General features: G+C 40.9%; 1 protein-coding gene and 1 pseudogene across 9 annotated transcripts in view; one reads left to right on the plus strand and one right to left on the minus strand.

Annotated features, from left to right (window-relative positions):
* The first annotated feature begins 14,255 nt into the window (after positions 1-14,255).
* Positions 14,256-15,027, plus strand: LOC102896853 (annotated as a pseudogene).
* Positions 15,028-15,901: 874 nt separating this feature from the next.
* The window catches only part of RNF8 (ring finger protein 8), a 38,060-nt gene continuing 34,163 nt past the window's right edge, over positions 15,902-19,798 (minus strand). For 6 of the 9 annotated variants that reach the window (XM_025043701.1, XM_025043700.1, XM_025043702.1 and 3 more), the window contains one exon: positions 16,705-17,212. In XM_025043701.1, the coding sequence (XP_024899469.1) occupies positions 17,084-17,212 (129 nt within the window). In that variant the 3' untranslated portion in view covers positions 16,705-17,083. Of the gene's footprint in view, positions 16,661-16,704; positions 17,213-19,798 lie in introns of those variants that run through there. The other 3 variants (XR_003044967.1, XR_003044965.1, XR_003044966.1) reach the window with 3 other exon arrangements.

The following is a 19,798-nucleotide window of genomic DNA, read 5'->3' on the forward strand; positions in this document are numbered from 1 at the left end:
CCCAGTGGCACAGTCTTCCCTGGTCACCTGAGCTGGGTGCCCAAGGTGTGTCCCTTGGACACCCGGGGTTTGTGTATGCCCTCCTGTTGTAGTTGAGGCTTAGTTGCTGTTTGCACCTCAGTGGGAGGGATTGACTGGTTGTGAGGATTGGCCGGTGAGCAGCCAACCCTATAAAGCAGGATTCACTTTAGAAGGGCTCTTGCATATACCCTGTCTGCCCAGTGGGTGTGTCATCCTCAGATGTGACCCCAGGTGGTGCTCTAGCTCAGACCAAAAGCAGCCTCCGGGCTTACAGGCCAGGGCCTCCTAGAAGGGGCCATGCCACAGACCAAGTTCAGCTGCAGCCTATGCCCTGCCTGGCAGATGGCTGCCACCCATGATGGGCTCAGAAGTGCCTCAAGAGGCCAAGCCCCAAACCGAGGCTGACTACCACTAGTGCCGGGCTTGGAGTTGCTCAGCAAGAGATTCAAGGCATGCTGAGGCCAGATGCAGCTTATTTAGGTTTTGCAAAACTTTGAGAGATTTTAGAAAAGTCCTCAGTGTGAGCCAAGCCAGGTTGTTTGTATGGAAAAACCACTATAAGTGGCTTGGGTGGGACTACATGTTGGGACGGGTGGGATCTCAGAGAATCACCAGGGCAGGGTGACCAGTGTTAGCTACATTGATGGAGACTCAGATATGGCCCCACTTGGGTCTGCAAGCTGGGCAGGGGAGGGCTCAACAAAGGAGCAATGCCTCCTGCCAGCACTTCTGTCTGGGAAAAAGCTGCCCTTACCCTAAAGCCAGACAACTCAGTTCCTCCTCATATATCTCTGGTCCCTTTTGAGCTGCTGTCTAGCACTGGAGCTCAGAGCAAATAAGTCTGTCACCGAATAAGTCTGCATGTGGGCCCCTGAAGAGGAAAGTCTGTGACTCCCTCAGACCTCCATCTCAGTCACAATCTCCGCTGGTTTTCACAGCCAAAAGTTTGTAGACTTCTCTTCATGGCACTAGAAAACTGGGCTTGGGAGCCTGGTGTGGGGCCAGGAGCCCTTGCTCCTCTGAGTGGGCCTCCACAGCTGAGATATTTCTCCCAATTCTCAACCACCACACGCAGGTATTGGACCAGTCCGCTTTTTATCTCCATCACTCTTACCAGTCTCGCAGTGGCCTCTTCTGTGTGTCCCCAGTTGTAGGACTTCTGTTCAGCCAGACTCAAAGAGACTCCCAATGATAGTTATTCTGCATTTTAGTGGTAACTTTGATGTGGTTGTGAGAGGAAGCAAGCACTCTACTGTCTTAATTGGAAGCTAGAGTTTCTCATATCAACCTACATATGTACCATTTCAGGTGCTCCTCATTGCTTCCTGTGGATTTGAGTCGTTTTCTGGTGTCATTTTCTTCAGTCTAAATTAATTCCTTTATTATATCTTATAAGGCAGCTTTGCTGGCAACAAATTTTCTGTCTTTATCTAGAGATGTCTTTATTTTACTTTCATTTATGAAAGATAGTTTTGTTGGATATAGAAATTTTCATTCAGCCATTGAATATGTCATACCACTGTCTCCTGGCCTCCATTGTGTCAGATGAGAAGTCAGCCAACTATTGTATTAATGTTCCCTGTATGTGATGAGTTATTTTCTCTTGCTGATTTCAGATTTTCAGTTTATCTTTCAACAGTTAGAAAGTGCTGTGCCTAGATGCAGATCTCTTTGTATTAATTTTACTCAAAGTTTAAAGAATTCTTGGATATATAGATTCATGTTTTCATCAGATATGACAAGTTTTTGACCATTATTTCTAGAATTAAAAAAGTCTGCCCTATTCTCTCTCTCCTCTACTTTGGACACAACCATTAGATATATGTCAGTACGCTTGATGTTGCCCCACAGGTCTCTAAACACTGTTTATTTTTCTTCAATCTTCAGACTGGGTAATTTCTATTTATTTATATTCAAGTTCATTGATTCTTTCTTCTACCATCTAGAAACTGATGCTAAGCCCCTCTAATGAATGTTTTTATTTAGTTGAACTTTGTTGTACATACATAAAATTTACCATTTTAATCATTTCTAAATGTACAGTTCAGTGGCATTAAGTACATTCACATTGTTGCAACCATCAAAATTTTTCATCTTCTCAAACTGAAACTGTCACCTGTTAAACAATAACTCCCCATTCTATCCTCCCCTCAGTCCCTTGAAACCACCGTTCTACTTGCTATCTCTATAAATTTCCTATTCCTATTTCACCTCAAATAGGTGAAATCATATACTTATTTTTTTGGGACTGGCTTTCTTGGCTTAGCATAATGTCTTCAAAGTTCATCATGTTGTGGCATGTGTCAGAATTTCCTTCCTTTTTAAGGCTGAATAATATTCCATTGAATGTATAGACCACATTTTGTTTACCCATTAATCCATCAATGAGCACCCAAGTTGCTTCCACCTTTGGTTATCATGACTAGGCTTCTTTGAAAATGTATGTACAGTATCTCTGCTTTCAATTCTTTTGGGTATATACCCAGAAGTAGAATTACTGGATCATATGATAATTTTATATTTAATATTTTTAGTAACTGCCATCCTGTTTTCCATAGCAGTTGCACCATTTACATCTCCAGAAGCAGTGCTCAAATGTTCCAATTTTTCCACATCCTCACTAACATTTGTTATTTTCTGGTGTGTGTGTGTTTCCACAACAGCCATCTTAATGAGTTTAAAGTGATATCTCAATCTCATTGTTTTTATTTGTATTTCCCTAATAATGGTAATGTTGAGTATCTTTTCATGTGCTTATCAGCCATTTCTATATCTTCTTTGGAAAAATGTCGATTTATGTCCCTTGCCCATTTTTAAATTGTTTTTTTTTTTCTTTTTTTCTTTTTTCATTGTTGAGTTGTAAGAGTTCTTTGTATATTCTGGATCTTAATCCTTTATCAAAAATATGTTTTGAAAATACTTTCTCCCATTTCAAAGGTTTCCTTTTCACTCTGTTGATAGTGTCCTTCGATGCACTAAAGTTTTTTACTTTGATGAAGTCATATTTATCTATTTTCTCTTTTGTTTTTTGGTGTCGTGTCTAAGAAATCATTGCCAAATCCAATGTCATGAAGATTCTCCCCTGTGTTTTCTTCTAAGAGCTTTATAATTTTAGCTCTTACATTTAGGTGTTGAATATGTTTTTTGTTTTTTGTGTTTTTTTGTCAATTTTTGCAGATAGTGAAAGGTGAGGATCCAACTTATTCTTTTAGATGTGAATGTCCAGTTTTTCCAACACCATTTGTTGAAAATACTGCCTTCTCCCCCATTGAATGGTCTTTGCATCCTTGTCAAAAATCATTTGGCCGTATATGCAAGAGTTTATTTCTGGGCTCTCTATTCCGTACTGTTGGTCTAGACATATGTCTCTCTTTATGCCTATATTACACTGTTTTGTATCTTTGTAGTAAATTTTAAAACCAGGAAGCGCGAGACCTTCAATTTGTTTTTTTCCCAAGATGGTTTTGGCTATGGGGTCTCTTGAGATTTCATATCAATTTTAGGATGGATTTTTTCTATTTCTGCAAAAGAGAATGTTGTTGAGATTTGTATGAGGATTGCAGTGAACGTATAGACTGATTTGGGTGGTTCAGTTGGCCCTAAACAAAATGGAGACCAGGCGTGCCAATCACTCAAGCTGTCAAAAATCTATGTATAACTTAAATTGGCCCTCCACATATTTGGATTCCCAACTGTGGATCAAAAATACAGTTTGAAGGTCAATTGTACTGTATTCTCCAATTCCAGAATATTCACTTTTTTGCTATTAATATCTCCTTATTGAGAATCTCTATTATTGATTCATTGTTGTTATATTTTCTTTTAATTCTTTAAACATAATTTCCTTTAGTTCTTTAAACCTAATTATAATAGCCTCTTTAAGTATTGTCTGCTAAATTCAGTATCTGTGATTGCTTAGAGTTGGTTTATATGGATTGCTCTTTTTCCTCTTGAGTATAGTCACACATTCCCATTTCTTTGTGTGTCTCGTAACATTTTGTGGTTTTGTTGAAAAATTAAACACTTTAGATGATATTTTATAGCAACTCTGGGTTCTAATCCCCCCCACCATACACACACACATACAAGTTACTGTTATTGCTGTGTTTGTTTATTGTTTCTCTGCTTAATAACTTGTCTGGGTTAAATTCATGAAATCTGTCTCTCCCACAGTATGCAACTGTTGATGTTTCTGTTCTGTTTTGTTACTTTTGATTCTTTTTATTTCTGGCTTCCTAAGGGTTGTCACATGTCTGTATAGCTTAAGCGGTCAGCCACTGATCAGACAGAAGCTGTGATCAACCACCTCAGTCAATAAGTCTTCTGTCCTATACTGGTAGGTCTGTGTATGGGTAAAGGAGGACATTTTCAAGGTCCTATCTGACTTTTACTTTCTGTTGGGCCCTTTCGTATCTCTGCACATGCACATAACCTCGGTGTTGGTTAGGTGTATATAGCTGACTTGGGCCCTCTCTGGTCTCCTCTGTGCAGGCATGCAGCCTCAGCCTGGAACATGCTTGCCCCAACCAAGAGTCATTGTCCCTTCTCACTTGTCTGCCTCTGAGATTGTCATTTACACCAACAGTGTTGCTGGATGTGTGGTCACTGTCCACTGCTCCAAATTGAATGAGCCCTCATTGATCACAGCAGAGAAGTCACTGGTCCTGATTGCCCCCAAATTTAGAATTTCTGTATCAAATAAGCAAAAGAGGAGTGTGAAAGAGAAGCCCTAGGCAAGAACACCACAGATTCTCATTATTCTAACCTGAATTCAGCAGTTTTTCAAGTATAAATACTTCTTGGATCATTGTATGATTTTGTTTGGTTTCTGGGGAACTGAAATGGTTGTTTCTGTCTTTTTATTTGTCAACAATTGCTTTTGTCACTAGTTTCTTTCTGGGGAAAGCATATTCTACTCTCTTTACTTGGCCATACCTGGGAGTCCTGCCTCCGGTTTTCTTATTTTAAATGCTCAGTATTTTCCAAGGAAAAATAATATACAAAGACTACCTGTACAACATACTGTGTGCTCCCGCCTTTACTTCAAAACACAGACAATATACAAAGAGGGAGTTTAAGGAGAAAAGTAAAAGAAATAACCTCTGCTACTTACAGAATTTATAACTCTATAATGACCTGTGTCATGTGTGAGCAATAATAAATTATCTTAAATAATATCCTGTAATGGTTACTTCAATAATTAGACATGTTTGAAACTGCCCAGTTCACACTTCTAGACTGCATACTTGTTCATGTTACAGGTTAAGGTCAAGCTGCCTTATCAAGAGTTAATAATTCTCCTTGAACTGCTGGTTTGTAAAACTTGAACCAATAATGGAAACAATTCACTTTTTGTGTTTGTTTGATCAAAAAGCAATTTTCGATAGAAATTCCTGGAAAGCAACAAAGATATCTGAGCTATCAATGTGAGAAACACATCAATTATTAGGTGCAGAGTTATCCAATGGCTAGTCAGCTATATCACACAAATATAAATAGATGGAAGACTATAATCATGTATTATATAGTAATAGATCTAATAATACTGTAATTCTAAAGTAATTATCAGTAGAAATACTATTTTAAAATATCTAAAACAACTTTAATAGTATATGAAAATAGCTATGGTTTCTGTTGGTGACAACATCACAGATACTACTAATATTACTAGGGTTTGTTGCCCACTTTATTAATTATTTATTACTGCATAACAAATTGCCCCAAATTTTAGTAGCTTAAAACAACACTTATTATCTCACACAGTTTCTAAGGGTCAGGAATCTGGAAGCAGATTATCCTGGTGGTACTGGCTCAGGGTTTTTCGCGAAGTTTAAGTCAAGCTGTTAGGAAGAACTACAGCCATCTAAATGCTTAACTAGGCTGGAAGATCCACTTCCAAGCTCACTCATGTGGTTGTTCACAGAAGGCTCACTTACTTAATGAACTCTATTTTATTATGGGTGGCAATTTGTCAAGTTGAAAAACTATAATTCCAGCCTCCCTTGCAGCTAAGTGTTACCATATACTATGTTCTAGCCAACGAGACATAAGTGGAAATTCTTGGATGGAACTTCTGAGAAGTCTTAAAACTTCCCAGATAGTTGCTGTCTTGGATTGTCAAGCAACCACTAAGGGTGGTAAAGGAGAAAGAAAGAGCCTGAGTCCTTAATAACAAGAGAGCCTTCCTTCAGCTTCTTTTACATGGGGGGAAAATGGCTTCTTTAGAGACTTGTGTTAGCCTAACCTAATTCTGATATCATCTCATTTTTTCCTAACAAAAACCTTGGGAGGGAATATTTTAATATCTTCTCTTTATGGAAAGGAAATCAGAAGATAGATTAGTAGAGTTGTCCAAGCTTATATGTATAGTATAGGCAGAGCTGGAATTCAAACTCAGGTGTGTCTGATTCCCCAGCCAATGCTTGTGACCACTAGACTACATGGTTATTTTGCAGCATGGACAATCTATGTTCTCTGTAATAGCAATAATGGTAACAATAGCGATATCTAACACTTGGTGAACTCTTGCCGTGTGCCAGGCACTATGCTACAGTTTCATTTAATTTTCACAACAACCTCCAGGAGGTAGGTATTATTATTCCCATTCTACAGATGAGGAAACTGAAGTTTAGAAATTTTAAATCACTTGCCCATGATTCAAGCAGAGACATAGGTAGCCGAGACATGATCTCATGGACACTTCAGACATGGCTTGGGACATGGTATGGAAAATGGGTTAGAGGGGGAAAGAGCAAAGACCAGGACCTTATTTAGAGAGCTATTGAAAGATTTTTGAGTAGAGGGGAAGAAGGCATGAGTACTTGTACACTCTGTCCCAGGTCCTGGCTTCCAAGATGTAAGATATAATATGTGCTCTAGGAAGCTCCTTGTAAAATAGGTCGCTTACAAAGAGATGAGGTTGAGGATGTGCTTATCTCTCTTCTCTGAGGCTTTAGGGAGCTCTTCTCATTTCTTCTTGCCTCTCACCTCCTTTAGCTTCTGGAACTCCCACTGTCCCAATCTCACTCAGAGTTTGTGGAAGGAATAGAATGGATGGAAGAGAAGAGGTGATAAACCCGTTAACTTTAGAATGTTATGAACTTAAGGGAGAACTCTTGGTGAGTGAGGGGTAAGGAGTGGTGAGTGAACATCAATCAGAAGTTCAACTTGTCCCTTGTTACTCAGCTCAGACCTTTGAGGAGTCACCCAAATTCTATAAACAGAGCAGGTCAATGTGGGAAGTGCATTTTTACCTATTAGAGGAGGTAACTGAAGCCCACAAAGGTTGGGTAACTGGCTGAAGATCACAGAGTAAGTAAAAGGTAGATTAGAAGCTCATATTCTTTTCACCATCATATTTGCTACCTATACAAGCAATGGAACCTGATGCTGCTAACTCAAATCAAAAGAAACACTTTGGAAAGATATAGGCTAGCTCACAAAATTGAGGTAAAGCTGGACCAGCTTTCATCAGCCTGATAACTTGGGTGTAAGCAACAGAAATGGATTCTGGGTACATTAATTAGAAAAAATATATATATACTGAAAGGATTAAAAGGATATACTAGAAAGAGGTTTGGAAGCAATGTGGCCAGGAATAATGCTCCAAATCATACTATAAAAAGTGGTAAAGTCACCACTGCCGCTAGCATCTGGGCACATACACCAAAACTTGCATGGTAAATACCCTTCACTATGGACAATGCTGTGAATACCACTGCCATGACTGCCTCTGAAAACTAGATTGACTCATCAGCCACCATCCTCACAGAACCATTATTATGCTGTTCCTGGCTTCGTGTCACATTTCCAGTTCATAGCTTGAATATATCTAATTAATGGATCCTTGTCATGTACACAGCTCTGGCAGCAAGGGATTATGGAAAAGCAACTATCTGGTATTTTCAGCTTCTTTGGGGGAATGTGGGCTTTGCTTCATAAGAAAGGGTACTAGTTAAAAATAAGAAAGTAGTTTGGGTGCTGCATAGTCAAAAAGGACAAATGTAGGTGGGATAGTTGCAGGACAAGTACTTGAACCAAAAAAGTTTTCTGTAACAGCATTTTAAAAGAATGCTTAATTTGTTCCTGCTATTGCAGCTGGAGATTAAGAGGGGAGGGCATGGGAGATTAAGGGGTATATAATAAGAATATATTCTCAAAACAAAGAATTCTGATCAATATATTATTTAATAATATTTTCTTATTTTGAATTAATATACCTCCATTTTCTCCAGATACAGGGAGCTGAGCCCTGCCAGGAAAAATCATACAACAGTACCTACTGGTGCCACAAGGCATCCAAGGCCCTTCTAATCACCATGCCCCAACACAGCTCAGTTATCCTGTGTTTCCCTGGTGATCTCTCTCTCCTGTTCCCTATAGCCATTTCATACCTTCTCCAGTTTTTTTCAACCTCTAATCCCAACACTTCTCCCTTCCTTCACTCTGATCTGAAGATCCTTTCCAACTTCGTAGAATAAATAGAAACTATCAGTAGAAATATTCCTCAACTTCTCTCTACCATCTTTTCAGACTTTTCTCTCCATTTGTATTCCTTTTTTTTTCCCCTCTACTCTTGAAATATAACAAGTCCAAATTTCTCACTCACTTTTTTAATGCAGGACAAATGGTTGTTTTGACCCCACTATGCCACTAAAAAGTGCTCTTCCAATAACCTCCTGGTTGCTAAACCCACTGATATTTTTAGTTCTTTTCTTACTTAACCAAACAGCTAGATTTGGCCTAGTCAACAATTTACTAATTCTTGAAATATTGCCTTGCTGTATTAGTCAGGGCTATTTAGAGAAACAGAATCAACAAACATAGATAGATGATAGATAGATAGATAGATAGATAGATAGATGGACAGACAGGCAGACAATAAAGAATTGGCTCATGTGATTATAGTGGCTGACAAGACCCAAGTCCTATGGTCAACAGCTGGAGACCTGAGAGAGCCAATGACATAGCTCCAGTATGAAGGCCCAGAAAGAGCTAATGAAAGTCTAGAAACCCAGGAAGAGCTGATATTTCATTTGAGTCCGAAGACAGGAATAAAAATGTCCCAGATTAAGAAAGTCGGGCAGAGGGAAATTTCCTCTTTCACTAGAGGGTCAGACTTTTTTTTCTATTCATACCTTCAGCTGATTAGAGGAGGCCTGCCCACATTGGGGAGGGAAATCTGCTTTACTCAGTCCACTGGTTCAAATGTTAATCTCATCTAGAAACACCCGCACAGATATATCCAGAATAATGTTTGACCAAATGTCTGGGCACCTTGTGGCCATCGAGTTGACATAAAATTAACCATCATATTTGGCCTCTGAGATATATCACCACTTATTCCTCCTAATTCTTGTTCCTACTCTTTCTTGTTCTTTGCAGGCTATGCCCCTTGAATGTCAGCAAGCTTCAGGGTTCTGTCTTGGGTAATTGTCCCTTTAGCTTATTCTCTCTGAGGGATTTTACTTTCTTTTATGACACAATGAGTATCTGTACATGCACAACTCCCCCATTTGTAGCCTCAGCCAAGATCTCACCTCTGAACTCTCAGCTCTATGTTGAGATGCCTCAAAATCCTTGCGCGTGACACCATGTCCTCTGTCCCAGAGTAGTAGTCACCTGATGTCCTGATGTAGGCAGCAATTTCATAAGATCACTTGATGGGGAATTTCTTTTTGTCACAAATGTCAACCACAATGCTTACTTGAGTATACTTCACACGTGGATTTTTCCACTACTGTGTGTGAGAAGTCTTGAATCAACAGCTCTTCTGCTCCAGCACTTATGCTTTCCCATTTAGTGAATATTTATCTCGACAACCAATTCGGCGTGTGTTGGAATGGATGTGTGTCTGATATCATGTGGCACACTTAACATGTGACAATTTACCTTTGGGCATTGTGGAAGAGTAAATTCTCAAGTCCACCTAATGGCAGCTATCCTAAAAGCAGCTATGTAGGACTACTTTAATGACTTGTGACCATTGCTGTGGAAGATGATGTCCAGAGAACTATGAGGAAAAATTAAAATTTGTGTGGACAGTGGAGGGCAGCATACCAATTAGCATGCATAGGGACTAAGTAGCCACTCCATGTCATTTTACTTTTGGCATTTTCAAACTCAGCTATCCCAAAATAGAATTCATGGTTGCCTACATCTTCCACAAAATGTTTTCTTCTTCCTAAGTTGTTTCAGTTAACACTATCAGTGAGATTATTGTCCTAGGCAGAAACCCAGCGGTCACCCCTTGACTCCAGGCTCTTCCTCATCCTCACATCCAACCAATCATGTCTTGCTCAATACATCTGCTAAATATCTGTGAAACCCTCCACTTCTCTCCACTCCCACTACCAGTGCCTTAATTCAGGTAATCTAACCTCTTGCATCAATTGCAATTGCTTAAGTGGTCTCCCTGTATCACCTTGTCCTCTCACGTCTAACCCACTTCCACACAGAACGATCTTCCCAAAATAGAGGAAGATGTCACTCCCCCCAATTATGACCTTCAATGGCTTTCCACTGTTCTACTATAAGACCCCAACTCCATAACAGGGCCTCATCGCTTCCTCAGCCTCATTTTCTCCACTTCCACCAATTTGTGTGGGCTTGGGCAAGCTACTTAATCTCTCATTGCCTATATTTTCTCATCTTTTAAAGGGATTTATAACAGGGACGGTACAAAAATTAATTCTTCTTCTAAAGTGCTGGTAACAATTATGAGATCAGGCCTCCAGCCCTATCTTGTGGACTTTGAGTCAAGGGACCTGGCAGCTCCTAGATCACAGTGCCTGGGAGGGACTATTCCCCCAATCAGAAGAATGCTACCCAGGACAACCTGTGCCTATGTTGGAAGACATCACAGCCAGCTCGCGTGGTAGGAACCTCGTATTCCAGGGGAGGGAGACCTAATATCCAGATTCATGTGGTTCAATGTGACATGTAGTTCACACAATCCAGCATTAAAGCTCCCTGGAGAAATGCCCTGTGCCCCAGCCACAGTGCCCGTTCCGACCTTCCATTAAAGGATTCTTGTAGGAAGACAGTTTGAGAAAAAAAGATGGAGCACACTGATGGATTGGCCATGCTAAGGACTAAGGCTCTGCTGCTGTTGGTTACATTCCTATCCTCCAGACCCTCTGCTAAGTACCCATCCACACTGATAGCATGAGAGCTCAGGTTACTGAAGAAGGAAATGGAAAATGCTGGGTGGCATGTCATCTGCCTTCTTCCCTGGGCCTCTGGGATTAGGTCTGAGCCCCAGCGGTTATGGGATTGATGGTCAGCAGGTATTTTGTTGAGAATTTGGGAATTCCAAAGGTGTTAGTGATTCCGAAGGTGATCAAGTGTGGCCTAGAGTTGTAGGGAGGGCTGTTCTGCCTCTGCAGTGACACCATTACCAGGAGTGACACCACTCCTGGGGACATTCTAGAGCACCGGGAAGGAGGTAGCACCGTTGGCCTGATTAGTGGCTTTCTCAGAACTGGGAAAACCTGGGGCAAGAAAGCCTCAGGAATCAATCATGTGGCAGGATGCCAGTGATGTTCCGGTATATGTTTAACTGGCTATCCAGGGAGGAAATCTCTGATTTGCCAATTTCTGTGGTGTAAATATTCCCACCGTGGCTGATTTCAAACTACCCAACATACCAACATAACCTCACTGAATGTGGAGTTGGGAAGAGATAAAATCAGCTCTTGGGAGTCAGTGTACCACTGGGAGAGGCCAGGTAAGGAGGTGAGGAACCAAGAAGAAAAGAACTGAGAAAGGGCCACGAAACTGGGGAGTCCTCTCATAGCTAGACATAAACTCACAGAGTCATATGTGAAAATCTGTCCAATCCCATCCATCCCCAGGTTAAGTTTGGTGTCAATAATCACTTCAGAAACACTTGGCTGTGCTTACCTGGGGTGAAGTAGTATCACCTGAGGCCCCCTCAGTGGTCTCCTGGGTGCGTGCCTGCATAGAACTATGGTGTTCTTATGTACTACTGAGGGGTTTTCAGGGCCTGTCTTCCACGCTAAGGACCCAAACTTGCCTCAGAGATGCCCTTGAAGGCCCTTGGTTAGAGCTGGGTAGGAGCCCAGGAGAGCTTGATTTCCAAAGAGCTGGTGCCTATATGCCAAGGGGGAGTAGAACTGGAAGCAAACTGAGAAGGCTCTGGCAACCCAGGTGGGCCAGGTATAGCCTACAAGCTGTCTGCCTGGGGTTTGGAAATGTGAGGACACACTGCTAAGCCCCTGCCACAGAATCTAATAAGACTTTTGTGGGAAGCTTTCGACTTTTTGACCCCTTATTAGAATGTAGGTTCGCAACACCTTGTTTTGTTCAGTGCCATACCCTAAACACCTAGAGCAGTGCCTAGTAAAAAAAAAAAAAAAATGGGTATCTAATAATGATTGTTGAATTGAATTTATTGGAAACATACAGAATTCAGAATTTGGCTGCTGTTTGAAAAAAAAAGTCACACCAGATTAAATTATTCACAGACCCCCAAAGGGAAGTGGGTCTGGAAACTAGATCTGAGGTGGGAATCTGGGTTAGGTTTTGATAAAGCAGCAGCAAGCAGGAAATATTACTTGGAGATTAAATTAATGAACTCAGAATACCCATGGTGGGTACTGTTTGGAGTGCTGCTGAAGGAATTACAGTATCTGAGTATTTATTGAGCAGCTACTATGGGTCCAGCCCTTTCCTAGGATCCATATGCTCTTCTAAACTGAATAATCAGCTGCACAAGACAGTTCATTATTTTCCATCAATACAAGGCCCCATCTTCTCCCCAGTAGCCCCTACACCTATTGCCTCCATTCCCATATATGGGAAAAGTAGGAAGAGTTGACCAGGTGGGAAGTTTTCTTTCTTTGAAAGAAGCTAACGTGTTCAGAAGAACAACCCAGTGGGCTACTGTAACCAACGACGGCATGCTGCTCAAGTCAGGCCCTGCACCTGTTAACAAGCCTGCATTTCTGCGCAAGGAACAGCGATTCCAGGATTCTCCAAATTGTCTTAGGTTTTTCCTAGGTTAGGACTACAATGCAAGTTTCTTCTCTTAAACCTTGGGTGCCTCTGAACTCCCAGGTTATCCTTGGATAAGTGAGAAGATTCTCTTCAGTCAGGCTGTAAAATGTCAACGAGCAGTTGGAGAGGGCTGCCCATCCCAAGCACTTCTGCAGCTGTGGTGACAGCCTGAATGACTGATTGTTCATGGAGGAGGAAAAAGTAGTGAGAGAGAAAGGCCAGAGATAGTGAGTGGATTCAGGTCTTTCTATAACAACAGCAGCTTCCAATCAGAGCAACAGAGGATGGGTATCCAGATTTCCAGCCCACAAAGAGCAAAGTCCCCTGCCCTGGGTACAGTCTGAAAGCTTGGATGAAGCATGCCTAGGGGCAAAGCGAGCGCTTTCTAGGTTAACATAATCAGATAGATATGGGACACCTGCCACTCACTCACTGCAAAGTGCCTCACAGAGCTAGCTGGCTGCATTCATCTGCTTAATAAAGCCAGAATCTGAAATAAACCCTCTTTACCCGATTTCTCAGAGCTCTGTTGTCGAGAACATGCCTTTAATTAGAGCCAGACTGCACGGTAGTGGGGCTCAGCTCTACTATGGTTTGGTGCTACAAGGCAGAAAAGTTACCCTGTATTTATCTCAGTAAGCAAAATATAGATGTTTAATATCAGATATCTCACCAGGGAAAGAATATACTGTAGCTCAGAGAAATAATGCAAAAGAGGAGGTTAACTTTTAGTTTGTGCCTTTAAAATAAAATAGAACAGTGAGGTTTTTGTTTGTGGGCAGTGCAGTAACTGGAATATTTAGGCCTCACAATAACATATCGGTATTTTAGCAATGAAGAAACTAAGGTAGATAAGGGTAAAGGGGGTCAAATATGTGGTGATGAAAGGAGAAATGACTTTGGGTGGTAAACACACAAGGCAACATACAGATGATGTATTATTGAATTATACACTTGAGACCTATATAACTTTATTAACCAATGTCACCCCAATAAATTTAATTTTAAAAGTTTAAAAAAAGAAACCGAGACTCAGAGAGATTGAATAACTTGCCTAATGTCACACAGTTACAAATGGCAGGGCTGGGATTCAAATTCAGCTAGTCGGACTTTTAAATATTTTCTTTTTTGAAGTCTATATTTAAGAGCTCAGTTTCTTAACCTGTGTGGCACACTTGAGAGAAATGTGGTATTTTGCAGGGAGAGGTTGCAAGTCACTCTGTGTCCAGCAGCTGAGGGAGAGGATAGTTAGTTTGTGAGATCAGTCTCTACAGATCACCTTCAGTCAAGATGTTTCTTCTTTGAGGATCTTTCCTCTAATGATGTATGTATAAGAGTGTTCACTGCAGCATTGTTTTATAAAAAGTGAGATGAATTGGTCCCCAATATATGTGTCCTGTAGCTTGTGTAGTCATCATAGGACCTTGGGGAGTTGCTGCCACTACCACTGGGGGCAAGGAGAAGTAAGTGTGAGGACCTCAAAATGGGACAATATATTTGTAAGTATCCAAAAAAAAAAAAAAAAAAAAAAGAAACAGTGTTAGACAAGAACCAGTTAACTACAAATACATAGCTGATGTTCTATGTTTTCTAGCACCCAAAATAACTTCTAAGGATTTCAGTGACAATGAAACATTTTCCTGGAAATGAAGTTTATTTTCCCATGCCCATATCTTGTCAAAACATAAATGGCTGTTCATACAAAGTGGCAGCTGCACTGTCTTTTTCTTGGTTGGTTGGAAGCAGATCAATTTCAGCTTGGACCCTCTGCCTTGGGTTTATTGAAGTTTTGCGCTGTAAGGTTTTGTGAAATTGGGAGCCTAATTGATTTCATTTTTATTTCAATGCAGATTGTTGGACCTTCAGATGGAAGTGGTTACATTATAGATTATTATGAAACCAGACTTATAAGACTATTACTAATGAAACATTTAAAAAAAACATTATCCGTAAATATTTTTTAATAAAAGAACAGATTTGAGCCTCCTTGATTTTAATAAAGAACTCCCAGCATGTGGATTCCCAAATTTTCCTTTCTCTTTCTTCATGACTACTTTTTGGGTTCTATATAACTTTTTGTTGTTATTTTTGCTGTTTTAGTTAAAAGTATATATTCTGGCATTTATTTAATAGGACCTTCTTTGAGAGCTATATATTAAAAAAAAGAATAAAAGGTTTAAAGCAAACAAGGTCACAAACAGGCTGGAAAAACAAATTATGGTACAACGAACAGACTGGAAAAACAGATTATTGTACAGACATTCAATGGAATAATAGTCCACTGTAACGAAGAAAGAGGAAGTTCCTTATGTACCAACATGAAACTTCAGGGAAAGCAAGTTATAGAATAGTGTATAGTTTGTTACCATTTGTGCAAAAGAAGGGGAAAGACCACACACGTGCATCCCTGTATCCGCTTATATAGACAGAAGAGGCCTGTGGAAGGACACAGGGAATGGGTAACACTAACTGCCTCTGTGTGGGGAAGTGGTCACTGAGGACAAGGTTGACAGGATTTTCTCTTTGGGTCCTCCTGTACCTTTTGATTTCAAACCATGTGACCATATTACCTATTCAAAAAATGTTTATCTGTATTCTTCTAAAAGAATGAACTGAAGAGAAAACAAATAAAAATTTATATATGTCGATGCAATCACATAAACAAAACACATGTATAGGAGAAACGGGATATTATTACATCAAGATGGTAATAATCTTTTCTCTATTTCTCCAGAATTTTTATAATGTGGTTATGAAAGATATTTTTAAAATGTTTAATTTACTTCTTCCTTTACCACACCAGTATTTCAACTGTTACTCGTGGTGAGAAAGATGGAAATGAAGACTAGAGACTCCAGAATCCCAATTTCACAGTATATTCAACAAAAGAAAAAACAGACCATCCCTAAAAAGTTGGCAAGTCAATAGTTTCCAATCTTTTATGAAAATACATGGGGTATAAATAAAGAATTACAAAGAATGGTTCTCCAGGTAGGCGGTAAAAAGGGAGAGGAAAATAAATACCTTTCCACCTGCTGGGAAATTGCTGACAGTTCACAATCCTACTAGAGACCTCCCCATTTCAAATGACAGCTCTTCAACTTCCCATATTGTCCCTCATTCTCATCACTGGTAACCTAAGATACCACAGGTTATCCTAAGCTTCTATCTCCCAAACATCAAACTAGTTTTCTTTCTGTTAAGGAGGCAGCAAAAGAGAGATGCCTTTAATTTTAAAAAAAACAAAAACAAAAACAAAAAACAAAAAACCACACCCAAGTTCTCATAAAATCACTGCCTGTATTTTGACACTGGGTAAAATAAATTTGAAAACAATTTTAGAACTCCAGATGAAAGAAGGTAATTCATCCCATCCCGAAATTAGGTAAGCAGTGACCTACCTCTGGAGTAAACAACAACAACAACAACAACAACAACAACAACAACAACAACAACAAAACCACAACAGTCAGGGGCTTAACGGAGCCCATCTGCTATGGCCATGATCTTGGGCTTGGCTTCGCAGGCTGACATTCACTTGAGTCTATCATCTGATATAGTCACTTTCTTGGTTGCAATTTATGAGCTGCCAGTGTTTACTTGTGAGACTGTCTGGGAGCTGGAAGGGAAGAAAGATAAATACACTAAAGCCCAGCTGAGCAATTGATAGGTTTTACATTTTATTTCCAGGAAATGATATCTTGTTTTCACAAAGAGGTATGCCATCCTCTCAAATAGAGGCTGCTTTACCTTGCAGGGGCAGCCATAGGGGTACATCAACATCCAAGATGTCCAAAACAAATGCCAACAGAGGTGCTTCTGAGGTACCAAAACAATAACAAAAACAACAAATTTAAAAAGCAGAACAGAACTATATAACTATAATCAACATGTAGTGAAGCAGAGTCTATTAAGTACCCTGAAAGCAGGTGGTGTGGTGAGTTCCGGTGGTGCTTTAGATCATGGTGGCAGCAGCAGAGCTGGTCAACATGGAAGGCTCGTGACGGAGAACTTCCTAATTCAGTCTCTGTCCCACGTGGTTCTATCCCACGCTTTGTCTCAGAGCGGTCCAAGACCAGTCCACGAAGAATCCTTCAGACCATCCTAAGCTCCCATTGCCTGGCAGTCTTTCAAATGCCCTTGGAGCATGGTCTTCAGGACAGTCTCTTTGCTTTGGAGAGAAAGAAAAGAGAAATAAAAGAGAAGCCTGCATGTCTCTTCTCTGGCCTCCCTACTGCCACCCTCAGTCTCTTCCCCACACAGTAGCCACAGTAAAGAGAAAGTAGTGGTCACATCAATCTGCTCAAAGCCCACTCCTCACTTCTCTCAGAGTAAGTGTTAAAGTCAAGGTCATTCCAAAGCCCCAAGGCCCCGCACAACCTGCCTCCCCCCAAACCTCCTGACCTTGCCTCCTACTCCTCTCCCTGTCGCTTACTCCACTCTAGCCACACTGGCCTCCTTGCTGTTCCTCCAACACCCCAAGCACGCTCCCCTCTTCCTATTCCCTCTCCATGGGACATTCTTTCTCCAGATGACAGCATGGTTACTGCCTTTAGAGCTTTCCTCAAATATTAACTTCTTGGTGATCCCTTCCTTGACTACCCTACCCAAAATCACCAATGCTCTTTCCACCACTCCCCGGTCCCATTCTTATTTTTCTCTATAGTTCTAATCATATCTAACTTATTAGATTTTCACTTCTTCTATTCCTCACACCTAGAACAGTGACTGGCACAAAGCTGGCCCTCAGAAACATCTGTTGAACAAAGGAGAAAATTACACAGCTACTGGCAGGGAGAGGTGGAAGTTCTTCCATTTTCAGAGAGGAAGTGGGTAGGAGGAGCTATTTACTGGCCTCCAGTCTTTTCCAATAGCTTCTCCTTCCTTGATCCTGGGAAAGCAGAGATCCTGGCTTACATACACTAAGGGCACAATAAAGCCCCCCAGGAAATTGTCCCCTTCCCTGAGACTGAGGTCTGGAATGCTTTAGTAGGAAGACTGAAAGGATTATAAAGGTTACTTCTCTCACTTCTGGGCTGCCTTTGAGGTGGGGGCCTTGGGGGTGGGCACAACTTCAGCTTTGGAAAGCTGAGACAACCAAGTGAGGCTCCCTTTCTCTCTGCTAAAGGCCTTATCTAATAGCTCACAGAAAAACGCAGAAGCCTCAAGAAAAATTGTCTTGACTTCCCTCAAGTAAATTTCCTTGCCCACCTGCCCACATTATACTTTTCTCTATAAAACAGAGGACGTACCCTCCTACTTATAAAGACTAATTCCTCCATCTGTGCTCTGCATCTCTCCTATCTTCGGCCTTCCTAAGAAATGAGCTCTATTCACTATCTCAGCTTCCCAGCATCTCCTTCTGTACAGTTGTCGTCCAATCAGCAACTGAACATGCTCAAATTTCTTGTGTCTTTAAAAAACAACAAAAATCCTTTACCCCACTTCCTCCTCCAACTACAACTGTCTCTTAGTGCTGCTCCCTACCATCTTAATTGTAGCCAAATTTCTTGAAGAACATTCTTACTCTTCTCCACTCTCACTTCATACCAATTCCCCAATTCACTGCAAACTGGCTTCTGACCCCATTTGTCCCCCAAACTTATACTAAAGAAAGTCATCTATGTCCCACACACATGCTACATCAAAAGGGCAACTTTTTGTCCTTATCTTCTCAGCAGCATTTCTTACAGCCGACCCCTCATTTCGTAATCATTCATTACTGCGCATTTACTGAAGACCTATCAAACACTCTTCTAGGCCATGAGAATACCACACAGAGCAATATAAAACCTTGCCCTCAAATTTATAAATCAAGGGGCAAGAGCATAATAACGAATATAATTTCAATCTTGTCAGTGTTTGAAAGAAATAATAAGGAGCTGTCTAGACTGTAATGAGGGGGCTACTTCAAAGAAGGGTGTGGTCAAGAAGGCTCCAAGCACACCATTCTGATGTCTTCTGTTGCCTGTCCCACACTGCCCTCTTTTTCCATCTCTCTTTGGCCACCCCTCAAGCCGGGCATACTCCTCTTCTACTATCCATCCCTTCAATGTTGGTGTTTCTTGAGGATAGGGACTTGACCTTTGGCTCTTACCACCGACAGAGAGTATCCCCAAATCTAGTATCTTCTGGGCTCTAGTATAGGTCAAAGAAAGGCAGAGAAGTGGGCTCTGACCTACATTTTCAAATACCCATTAAACAGCTTCACTGATTCCTTCAGGTGCCCTCAACTTTAGTCTAAACAACTGCACCATCATCCACCCTGCTGCTCCTGACAGAAACCTGGGAGTGATATTCTACTCTGAGCTCCCTCATTCCTCACAGCAAAACAGTTCCACAAACCTGTAGATTCTACCCCTTGAACTACTGCTCAAGTCCATCCACTCTCTCCATCCCCACTGCTCTTTCTCTAGCTCAGTCACTACCAGCCTTGACCAAGGTTACTACCTCTATTCTTATTCCCATCACCACTTATCTTCACTGCAGCCACATTAGCCTGTCCAGAAAAATATAAACAGTCACATCTCCACTTAAAATTTTCAATAGTTTCACAACAGCCCCTAGGCTAAAGCTTTAACACAGTCTTGAAGACCCTTCATGATCTAGTCTTGCCTGCTTTTCCAGTCTCGTTGCTCAACGCTCTCTCTAGCACTCTACAATCCAGCCACTCTGCCCTTGTTTCAGCCCTCAAAATCCCCTTGCTTTCTTGCTTTTGGCTCCTCTACCTATTATATGCACCCTCCTCCCTTTCACT

The sequence above is a fragment of the Pteropus alecto genome, unplaced genomic scaffold (genome assembly GCF_000325575.1).
Source record: "Pteropus alecto unplaced genomic scaffold, ASM32557v1 scaffold202, whole genome shotgun sequence".
Classification (NCBI taxonomy): domain Eukaryota; kingdom Metazoa; phylum Chordata; class Mammalia; order Chiroptera; family Pteropodidae; genus Pteropus; species Pteropus alecto.